Genomic DNA, 11,450 nt, shown 5'->3' with positions numbered 1-11,450 from the left:
GACTGCTTCCGGGGCGGTCCCCAAAACCCTGTAGCGGAAGTGATGCGAGGCGTGTGCGCCTGGAGTGATGGAGCAACAGCAGCTTCACCAGCAGCAGCTGCGGAACGTGAGTGAGGGCTGAACCGCGCAGGGCCAGCAGTGAGCTGGCGATCCTGTGGTCGTTGCAGCAGCTGCGGAAAACCGGGCTGGGAACAGCAGGTTGGGAACCTCCGGGCAGCGGGGGCCTCGAGGTGCGGAGTTCTTGTGGCCGAGTTCTGGTCCCCTTCTCTTGCAGCTGCGGGACTTCCTGTTGGTGTACAATCGGATGACAGAGCTCTGTTTTCAGCGCTGTGTTCCCAGCCTACACCACCGAGCCCTGGACGCGGAGGAGGTGGGGCCGTCACCCTCTGTCCTCACTTAGTGACCGACCACCTCCCTCGCCCCCTTCCCTAGCTGCCTGGCCCTGGTCCTTGCACCACCCTCACCCGTAGCCAGCGGACGGGGAAGGATGGAGCCGGGTCTGAGAATACTCTCTTGTCCTCCCCCTTCCCTCCTCTCCCCCCTGCAGGAGGCCTGTCTGCACAACTGTGCCGGGAAGCTCATCCACTCCAACCACCGCCTCATGGCTGCCTACGTGCAGCTCATGCCTGCCCTGGTGCAGCGCCGCATTGCAGACTACGAGGCTGCCTCAGCCGTGCCAGGTGTCGCCACCCAACAGCCGCCAGTCTCGCCGTCTGGCAGCTGACCAACCCCAACTTCTAAGGCAAGGCCTTGGATGGGCTCCCTCAGATTGAAGGACCCGATTTGGATTTGGGCTTGGTGAGCTTGAAAATTGGGCAACGAAGCTCGTTTTCCTGGAGCCAATAAACCCACCTTTTACCCTGTTTGGTTTACTGGGCACTGTTGGCACCAGCCCCGTTTCTGTCATTTAGTGTGTACCTTCTCACTTCAACCCTGAAGACAGAGAAGTCGCTTTCTGTATTTGAAAGGAAAGCTTCCCTGTGCCCAGGCAGCTGCTTCAGTCCAACTTTGTAGGGACAGTATTAAGGTTGGTAGCTGCAAGAGAAATGCTTTCTGCCCAGAAGACAAAACGCGAGTCCTGCCCGGCCGTCCGTAGCCTGTTGGATTTGAATGGCTCATGTGTGATCAATAGTGCATTGGTGTGTAACTTTTTATGGACTGAGTGTTAATCCTGCTGATCCAGGGAAATGAGATAGCAATAAGCCACAGATCTGAAACCCACAGTGATATTAGGAACTGCCTCCTTGGGAGTCAGGAACTACCAAGAGGAATGAATGTTTAGGACTTCTGGGGTGTTTTGGAATTTCTCCAGATTTTTACTTTCTTAGTGTTTGCTGCTTTTCTGGATTGAGCAGTAAAATCTTAAACCAAACAATGTCTGTTTGCTTCTCTTTGGATACAATCTTGAAGGGTCAAACTTGGGGACCATATTCTGTGATGCAGCCAAGCTTTGGAAAAAATGAAAATGGAAAACAAGTAAGTGGTGGTGGTTATGAAGAAAGGGGATAAAATAAAATCGTTAGGGCCTTTTGAATGCTCCCTGACCATTGAGGGCTTGTTGATAAGCTCTCTCCAGCTCTGTCCAGTAGAAACTTTGTGTCCTGCTTTGTGTTTTCTGGTTCCATTCTTGTCTATCTTACCATTCCCCCTCTCAAATACCTTTTCTTCTGGATGCAACAGTCTGAGTGACATTATCCGCCACCTTGTTTTCTTGCTATCAGCATCCCATATGTTTGATCTAGTCTATTTCTCTACTCAGACTTGTTGAGAAAAACAGCTGTGTAATGAATACCACCACATAGTCAAAAGTTTCCAGCCTCAGCCAAGCCATCTTTGACACACAATCCTTAGTGGCTTCCTGGTCCGTTCTCTCTCCTAATCACCGTGCAGTTGCTTTACATCTCTGTTAATAAATTGCATCCTCAACCATCCCTCCCCAGGTGCCTTTCTTTTATTTGATGCTCCTAAAATTTGCTCTCGCGACAATTTATAAAGAAAAAAACTACCATGACCCACAGAGCAGTGTTTTTCATCTACAAATCAGAAAATTCAGATTCTCAAAGAGCAGACCAAATTTGCATCAAAAGCAGAGCTGTCTTGCTAGTCCATTTCCTTTTTACTGCACCTACGTGCCTCTCAGTATTTTTTGAGCATGCACTGTGTATGTGTTCTGGTGTTGGTTGATACCATGCTTTGTCCTAGTCTTTTTTTTTTTTTAAGATTTATTTATTTATTGGAAAGGCAGATATACAGAGAGGAGGATAGACAGAGAGGAAGATCTTCCATCCGATGATTCACTCCGCAAGTGAGCACAACGGCTGATGCTATGCCAATCTGAAGCCAGGATCCAGGAACTTCCAGGTATCCCACACGGGTGCAGGGTCCCAAAGCTTTGGGCTGTCCTCGACTGTTTTCCCAGGCCACAAACAGGGAGCTGGATGGGAAGTGGAGCTGCTGGGATTAGAACCGGCGCCCATATGAGATCCCAGGACGTTCAAGGCGATGACTTTAGCTGCTAGGCCACGCTGCCAGGCCCGTCCTAGTTAATCTTTACAACAATCCTGCAAGTGAGTGGTCTTATCCCCACTTAACAGATGAGGATAGCAAGAATTCAGAAGCCCTTATACACATTTACCAATGGAGAAAAGAGTGCCAAGAAAGTTAAAACTTGCTAGCCAAGAACTTGAATTGCTTTATGTTTATCCAATAAAATTCTCTCCTAGAGAAGGATAATGAATGGGATCCTGAAATACCATGCTGCAGATGGACAAATCCTCCCCACCAACATTTGTAATAAATTCTCATCAATTGTCTGTTCCTCTTTGCCTGCAACATACTAATTGCTGGCACAGGGCCAAGAACATAGATTTCTCTGCCTAAAACCTTCTGGACCGCTTGCTCATTCGTCTCTACCCTGCTTCTAGGCATAGGAAAACAAATGTCCCTCAAGCTGATCCACCAGTTTCTTGTGTTTTTAATCCTGTCTGGGTTCTTTAGAACTTCCCGCTCCTTTGAAGCTACTCATTCATAGAACCCTCTGATAACTTGTCCTACCATTCTTACTAACAACTCTCCTCTTGTTATTTTCCTCTAAATATCTCGTGCTTGATCTTGCTATCCACTCCTTTAGTTCCTCAGTGTTTATATAGATAATCCATTGAATGTTTTGGTTTTAGACCCAATTTTCAGTAGTTTCCACCCTGCCTTAACCACCTGGTCCTTTATATTCTGGGCTGTTGTAATCACCCCAAACTCTTCTCTATCTCCAAAATGCTATTATTAGTATTTTATTCAGTGGCACTTAATTTCTTGAGCCATTCTCTACTGTTACTGTTTGCTTGTAATGCAGCATTCAGGCCAATGCTTCTGCCTTTCTTCTATTAATACCTTTCTGCTTTAGATCCCCAACTAGTTTTGACTGGTGATTTTTGTTGGAATAGGCTGAATCCCTTGCCTTTCACCTCTTTTGTTTTTTTTGTTTTGTTTTGTTTTTTTGTTTTTTGACTTTGGGATAAAGTGAAACATGGGCCTGTGCCTGCATTTGAAAAGCTAAATACTACACAAAGAAACCACTATTGGAAATTCAATTCCATTGAAACAGTTCTTAACTAACGGTACTCTCCCAGAATCCGGTGGTTGTTTCATAGTCCTTAGCTTAATTCACTTCTCGGTAACATTTAATGCTATTTTCTGTTTCTGCATCTTTGACGTTCTTTGGTGTCTGACATCACTAAAACTTTTACCACTAACTATTGATTTGAGTACAGGTTCTTAGCCTCCTTTGTTGGCTCGCCTTCCCTCTAGCCTTTGACTCTTAGGCTTCTCTAGGTAGGTCCTGTTATTTTTCATTTTGTTGCTGATGACTCCCAGGTCTCCAAGCTACTTGACAGCTCCACTTAGGTATCAAAGGAATCTCAAGCCTGCATGTTTCATTAGGAACGCGTCCTGTCTGGTATTCATCCAGTTGCAGAGACTGGAAACCTAGACACTTCCTTTATTCTCATACCTTCACTCATTTGCCAAGTTCCTTCAGTTTGCATTTCTACTTATCCTGTGCCCTTTAGAATATCTGCTTTTATTTGTCTTCATTTATTATTATTGCAATTGTTACTTTTTTTTTTTTGCAGACAGAAAAGTTTGTTTACGAAGGGACTGGGTGAGCAGGGAAGGGGAACACACCTCTAAGGAGAAATCCATGAGGCGGGGTGCCTCTCAAAAGGGGAGTAAGAGACACCCTGTTGCTTTTCCTCATGCTCACTTTTTTTTTTTAAAGGAGATATGATTAGGAAGAGTTATTCTTTATTTTTTTAAGATTTATTTATTTTTCATTACAAAGTCAGATATACAGAGAGGAGGAGAGACAGAGAGGAAGGTCCTCCGTCCGGCAACTCACTCCCTAAGTGAGCGCAACGGCCGGTACTGCACCGATCCGAAGCCAGGAACTAGGAACCTCCTCCGGGTCTCCCACACGGGTGCAGGGTCCAAGGCCTTGGGCCATCCACGACTGATTTCCCAGGCCACAAGCAGGGACTCATGCTCACTTTTATATACTGAAAGTATTACTTCCCACTCACCAGCCAGAAAACAAACTGATGCTTAAAGTTTTGCAGTAGTGTGCCATTCTTGGAGTAAAATTCAGATTCTAAATATGCCCTAAGCTCTGCATGATCTAGCTTTTGCCTGTCTCTAGCATTATGTGAATACTTTTTGTTAAATTGACTTGCATCATACTTCATGTGCTCTCTGGATGCTATAACCACATGGGCTGCCTTTTCTCTAACCTACCATACTACATCTCAGGGCCTTTTTACTTTCTGGTTTGCAATAGTTTCCTTTTTAACTGACTTAATCTTAAGGTTTTAGTTCAGGGGTCCCTTCTCAGATTTTAGCTGCTGTAATTTCCAATTTTTTTATACGTAAAAATGTTAACAATATGTAGTTTTATACCTCATGGGTGCAGACTCAATGTCTGTTGCTTACCATTGTTAAATAAAATGCCTGGCATATAGTAGATACTCAGCAGATACTTAGTTTTTTGATGTGTGTGCTTTTTTTTTCTTTCAAAAATTATTTTTACTAGAAAGTCAGATTTACAAGAAAAGGAAACAATAAAGAAGAAAAAAAAAAGTCAAATTTACAAGAGAAGAAGAGGCTGAGAAAGCTCTTGCATCCTCTGGTTCACTCCCCAAGTGACTGCAGTGGCCAGTGCTGCGCCGATCCAAAGCCACGAGCCGGGAACTTCCTCCAGGTCTCCCACGTGGGTGCAGTGTCCCAAGGCTTTGGGCCATTCTTGACTGCTTTCCCAGGCCACAAGCCTGGATGGGAAGCGGGGCCACCAGGATTAGAACCGGTGCCCGTATGGGATCAGGACACTTGCAAGGTGGGGACTAGCCACTAGGCTACCGTTCCAGGCCTGAGCCTACACATTTAATTTGCCAAAGATTTAGACTGATTTTTATTTTCATTTTATCTCATGGGGTAGTATTTTACCCTTAGTAATCACATGAGAGTTATCATCTGAAAGGCCTCCGCTGAAGCCAATCTTTGTGTCATTTCAAGTTTTCAATCAATTTCTGTTTTGTAGTTCCACTTGGATCCTTTCCTTTGCTCCATCTCCTGGTCAGCTCCTTCATCAGACTTTCATCAGCTATTACGCAGATTGCAGCAGCAGTTCCCTAGAGATTTTATCTTGAGTATGGCTCCCCTTTTGTTCAGTTAGAATTTAACTCAGTTATATGTAACAGAGGCTCAAAATAACTAACTTCTGTTTCTCTTTGAAGTAAAATTCTGGGACAAAGCTGGTGTCTCCAGGGGCCAAGATAGAGCAGGAAGTGCTGGTGAAGGGGTAATCTGCTTCCCTTGAAGGACAAGCACTGAAGTGACACATCAGAGATTTGTGGCATGTTACAAGGGAGTCTGGAAATGCAATTTTTATTCTTACCAGTCATTTGTCCAGCTAAACACTGGGGTTCGGTTACTAAAAAAGAAGAGGAGAAAGGCTATTGGGAGATATCTACTACTCTATTTTCCACATTGGCCAAAGCGATTGTTCTAAAATTTAAATTTAATCATGACCATCATCTACTTAGAGCCCTCTGTGACTGAGGTTTTTCTCTCAGGTTCTGGCTGACATCTTTGACCTCATCTTCAACCTTCTCTCTTTGCCTTTTGATTATTCTCTTGTCCTTGGTTATGAAAGATCACTCTATTTATACTGCTTGGACACATTGCTAATTCTGGGCTGTTCTAACTTTCTTGGGTGTGTCCCACATTTATCTGTATTCACATAATCTACAGATATTTCAGGGACTTCATTTACCAACACTAAGGTAAGCCCTGAAGACCGAGATGCTTGTGAGAGAGAAAATCTTATCCTCTTGAAACCAAACAATGTGTGAAGGTCAGCAGAGGAAAATAACCACAACTATTAAGAATGCTACGAAGAAGAAAAGAATGTATTGTAGTTCAAACTTAGCCTGCATGTGAAGGATAAAGCAGGGGAAGGAGAGTTTCTCTAAAGAAGTATTTTGAAGCTGAGATGCAACGGATGAATTTCAATTAACTGGACAAAAAAGATAAAGGAAAAACTACTCTTTTTTTCCATGTCTCATATGTCACTTTTCACTAAGGCCTGCCCTGATAACCCTATTTAAAATTGCAACCCCTGCTCCCATCAGGCTTTTCTTATTCCCCTTATCTTACTGTTTTTCTTTTTCATAGAATTTACCACCCATTTTATTTGTTGTTGATTTTATATCCCCCATGCTAAAAACCCTAGCTCCACAAGTCAATCGCTGTTACTGTTTTGTACACTGGGAAGCCAAATGCCAGAAGTAGTGCATGATACAACTGATGCTCGGTAAATTTTTTTTTTGATGGTTTTGGAGGCAAAAGACACTGGTCCCAGTTCAAAGGTATGGAGTGTGGCTCTGAGAGAGGAGGCACACACCTCCCTAATTGGTAACAGAAAGCAGGGGATGTATGGGAGCAGATTTAATTGGAGTTTTGACTCAGTATTTAGAGAATTTTTATTAGGCTTTTAAAAGTGGTTTTCGAAGAAAGGTCAGGGGCAAGGGTAGGGGAAGACATCTTTCATCTGACAGCTCACTCCCCAAATGCTTGCAACGGTCAGGACTAGGCCAGTATCCCAGAACTCCATGTGGGTTTCCTTGTGAAAGTTAGATGCCTAAGCAATTGAGCCATCCTCTGCTGTCTCCTAGGATATATTAGCAGAAGGCTGAATTGCAAGCAGAGTAGGTGGGACTTGAACTGACACTGATGTACCATCATCCTGACTTGCTGTACCACAATGCTCACCCCAAGAGGTTTTTGTTTTGTTTTGAAAGGCAGGTTTTGTTTATTTGAAAGGCAGATTTTGCAGAGCAAAGGAGCAAGAAAGGTCCAAATGGCCACAATGGCCAAAACTGAGTTGATCTGAAGCCAGAAGCTTCTGGCTCCCCCGCATGGGTGTAGTGTCTGAAGGCATTGGACCATCCTCTACTGATTTCCCAGGCAATAAGCAGGGAGTTGGGTGGGAAGTGGAACATCTGGGACATGAACTGCACACATACAGGATTGTGGTGTTTGGAGGTAGAGGATTAGCCAGTTGAGCCATTGTACCAGGCCTGGAGACTCTTAACCCTGTCCAGGAATGGTTGTCCATGTCCTCATGCTCTCTCACTGATCCCTATTCTGTCTTACTCATCATTAGGTCAAAATAAGCCCAATAAACATGCATCAGTTATATCAAGTGTTTGATTTAATAATAATTCTGTAGCCTAGCTACGATGACCCATAAATCATCCTCACAACAACTATAAATTAGATGGTATTGTTTTAATTTTCAAGTCATTTCAAGCCAGGAGTCAGGAGCCTCCTTCAGATCTCTCATGTGGGTGTAGAGTCCCAAGGCCTTGGGCCATCCTCCACTGCTTTCCTAAGGGCATAAGCTGGGAGCTGAATGAGAAGCAGAGCAGCTGGGACATGAACCAGCACCCACATGGGATCCCAGTCCTTGCAAGGAGAGGATTTAGTTATTGCTTCATAGCGCCAGGCCCAAGGGAAGCAGTTTCAGAGCCCTCTCTACTTTACCTCCTTTTAGTTAAGGCTTTATCTGTGGTAGATATCCAGGACATATGCTATGTGTTGGATTTTACAAAGAATGAGAGGGAGAAAGAATGAGAATAAGAGTATTTTTAAAGCTTGTAGAAAAATGGGATTAAACATTTATTTTAGTAGAAAAAGAGTTTTAAAATCCATGCATAGTTTTTTTTCATGATATATACTTCCCATGAGCTTTTTGAAGACTCTTGAAATGCATACAGTTTTTTTTTTTTGCAGAAACATACATTTTAAATTTGCTTGAAGATTTATTTTATTTTTATTTTAAAGGCAGAATTAGAGAAAGAGATCTTCCATTCCCTGGTTCACACTCCAAATGGTTGTAATAGCTGGAGCTGGACTGAGCTGAAGCCAGGAAAAAGAAGCCTTCTCAAGGTCTACCACAGGGTGGAAAGGCCCAAGGACTTAAGCTATCCTCTTCTGCTTTTCCAAATGATAAGCAGGGAGCTAGATCAGAAGTGGAGCAGCTAGAATACAAACCAGTGCCCAAACTTGAGCCAGCATCTCAGGCTGAGGCTTAACATACAACATCACAGCACTGCCCTCCCAAATACACATATTTTAATCCTATTTTCCATGAACTTTGTAGAGGATCCTTGCATTCTCTTCAGGGGAAATAGACAATAAGTAAATAAATGAGCATGTGCTATGGAGAAAAATAATAAGAGAGGTAAGAATAGGGCCCGCGTGATAGCATAGAAGTTTAAGTCCTTTGCACCTGCTGGGATCCCATATGGGTGCTGGTTCTAATCCCGGTGGTCCCACTTCCTATCCAGATCCCTGCTTGTGGCCTGGGAAAGCAGTAGAGGATGGCCTAAGGCCTTGGGAGACCTGGAAAGAGCTCTCGGCTCCTGGCTTCGGATTGGCTCAGCTCCAGCCATTGCAACCGCTTGGGGAGTGAACCATCAGACAGAAGATCTTCCTCTCTGTCTTTCCTCTTCTCTGTATATCTGCCTTTCCAATAAAAAATAAATAAAATCTAAAAAAAAAAAAAAAAGAAAGGCAAGAATATTGAAGAACGTGTTGCCATTTTCTATTGGATATTCCTCCTCACTTGTAAGGAGGAATTTAAGCAGAAATTTGAAATCATGGGGTCTTCTTGTGGACATTTGATAGAAAAGTGTTGGGCCCGGTATGAGGGCCTACTGGCTAAATCCTTGCCTTGCACATGCTGGAATCCCATATGGGTGTCAGTTTGTGTCCCAGATGCTCCACTTCCCACCCTAAAGAAGCTCCTGGCTCCTGGCTTTGGATCAGCTTAGCTCTGGCCATTGCAGCCACTTGGGGAGTGAGCCAACAGACAGAAGATCTTCCTCTGTGTCTCCTTCTGTTTGTAAATCTGCCTTTCACTAAAAATAAGTCAATAAATCCTTTTTTTTTTTTTTTTAAAGAAGAAGAGTATTTACTTCTCTGTTCACCTGAGAGTGTAAGCCACCAGTTGTCCCTGGCATCCTTGATCTTCACAAATTTTATCTGAGCAGAGGATCGCTGAAAATAAGTACTGAGTTTCTCTGTAGCTTTCCTTATAGCTCCTTATCACTTGATGTGGCCATATGATTGAGTAATGGATGCAATTGTCATGTTATGTTCTTCATAAAAGGGAAAGGTATACCTTCTTTTTCTTTCTCCCTATCTTACTGACATGAGCTTTAGCAGATGTGGTTGTAAATTCTTGGATCTTAAAAACAAGGACTATTTCCTTGGAGATAGTGGAATAACTAAACGATAATTAAAAAGCTACCATACAGAGTACTTGTGCTTGGACAGTTATGTAAGAGAAAAAAAAATAAGCTGCTTTCATCTTTTTGGTCATTGTCCACGTGTGAGTGTGTGTGTGTGTTTGAATGATAAGTATAGCCTGGTGTGGTAGGTACAATTTAAAATTATCTCTAAGATTTCCTGCCCTTTGGTGCACATGGTGCACTCTGAATATGATAGATTTTAGGTTGTATCATTCGGCATAGTAGCCCATAAGAAAGGGAAACTGAGGGCCCAGCGTGGTAGCCTGCTGGCTAAAGTCCTCACCTTGCATGCACTGGGATCCCATGTGGACCATGGTTTTAATCCCGGTAGCCCCACTTCTCATCCAGCTCCCTGCTTGTGCCTGGGAAAGCAGCAGAGGACAGCCCAAAGCTTTGGGACTCTGTGCCCGCATGGGAGTCCCAGAAAGAAGTCCTGGCTCCTGGCTTTGGATCGGCTCAGCTCTTGCTGTTCCGGACACTTGGGGAGTAAATCATCCGACAGGAGATCTTCCTCTCTGTCTCTTCTCCTCTCTCTATACCTGCCTTTCCAATAAAAATTAAATAAAACTTTAAAAATGAAAGGGAAATTGGCTTAGCCAAACAAGCCCTTTAAAAGCAGGGAGTTGTTTGTTTTTTTTTTTTTTTTGGCTGGTGTAAAAGAGGGTATCAGAAAAATCTGAAATAGAAGGATTTGAGACACTTGCTGTCTTGAAGAAGGGAGGAGCATGCGATGAGGAAGGAGGCAGCCTGCAGGAGCTGAAAGCGCCTTGTGTGGAATGGCCAGAAAAGAGCAGGAACTTCATGTCCTGCACCTGTAGGAACCGAGTTCTGCCAATAAAAGGAATGTGAGGAGTGGTGGATTTCTTCCCCAGAGCCTCTGGGTGAGAGCTCAGCCTGCTCAGCACGTTGATTTCAGGTTTATGGCACCCTGGGTAAAGACCACACTGATCTGTGATCTAGCACACTGGTCTTGGTTTTAAGCTGTTTAACTATGATAACTTAGGGCTACAGAAAAGTGTGTGTTTGTACAGGTTCTCCAAACAACCAACAGGCTGAGAAGTCCTACAATTCACTGTCTGCATACTGGAGAACTCTAATTTGAAGGCCTGAACCCCAGGAGCATTGGTATCTGGGACAGGCAAAGATGAGTATCTCAGCTCAAACAGTAAAATCACCATTCCTCTGCCTTTCTATTCGGATGCTGGACGGTGTGGAGCCTCTGGCTACCTTGGTGGGAGTGAACTTTGCTCAGGCTGTTCCAAATTCTCCTCAGAAAGTTCTCATGGACACACATAGGAACAACGTTTTAGCAGCTATGTATATCTCTTAGCCACGTCAAGTTGATAGAACATTAGCCATCATAACATCACAACTTGCATATCTCCTAACAGGTATGCAAGCACAGCTCACAGTAGGTATGGAGGCTCCTCGGTGAGAGTGTCACTGCATGATTCAGCACGAGTGACTACGGATGGAGCCACAAAGCCATGGAACAGCAACTCACAAGCCTTGGCAGGACTCCGGCTTTTCCCTGTGGGAATGAGACGAAGCAGTGTTAGTGAGTTTTGAGCAGAAGAGTGATAGGAA

General features: G+C 43.9%; 1 protein-coding gene across 3 annotated transcripts; it reads left to right on the top strand.

The window, feature by feature from the left end:
* Positions 1 to 22: 22 nt before the first annotated feature.
* On the top strand, positions 23 to 863 carry TIMM10B (translocase of inner mitochondrial membrane 10B). 3 transcript variants are annotated; one of them, XM_040963950.1, is made up of 3 exons: positions 23 to 106; positions 275 to 370; positions 548 to 863. In XM_040963950.1, exons 1-3 carry the CDS (start codon positions 68 to 70, stop codon positions 722 to 724), a joined length of 312 nt encoding a protein of 103 aa, XP_040819884.1. In that variant the 5' UTR covers positions 23 to 67; the 3' UTR covers positions 725 to 863. The 3 variants fall into 3 exon arrangements, with proteins under 3 accessions (XP_040819884.1, XP_040819885.1, XP_040819886.1); XM_040963951.1 differs by having other exon boundaries at positions 275 to 388; XM_040963952.1 differs by lacking the exon at positions 275 to 370 and having other exon boundaries at positions 68 to 106.
* The last annotated feature ends 10,587 nt before the right edge of the window (positions 864 to 11,450 follow it).

Source organism: Ochotona curzoniae, unplaced genomic scaffold, assembly GCF_017591425.1.
Source record: "Ochotona curzoniae isolate NIBS_2020 unplaced genomic scaffold, NIBS_Ocur_1.0 scaffold_3223, whole genome shotgun sequence".
In the NCBI taxonomy this organism is placed as follows: Eukaryota; Metazoa; Chordata; class Mammalia; order Lagomorpha; family Ochotonidae; genus Ochotona; species Ochotona curzoniae.
The sequence above is the reverse complement of the archived record's forward strand: the minus strand, read 5'-3'. Positions and strand labels throughout refer to the sequence as shown.

What these genes read in the sequence shown, in the direction of transcription:
- TIMM10B (XM_040963951.1), top strand. Translation starts at nt 68, where the DNA reads ATGGAGCAACAGCAGCTTCACCAGCAGCAGCTGCGGAAC. An exon ending in ACCAGCAGCAGCTGCGGAAC is followed by an intron (nt 107 to 274) that starts GTGAGTGAGGGC and finishes CTTCTCTTGCAG; the next exon opens with CTGCGGGACTTCCTGTTGGT. An exon ending in AGGTGGGGCCGTCACCCTCT is followed by an intron (nt 389 to 547) that starts GTCCTCACTTAG and finishes TCCCCCCTGCAG; the next exon opens with GAGGCCTGTCTGCACAACTG.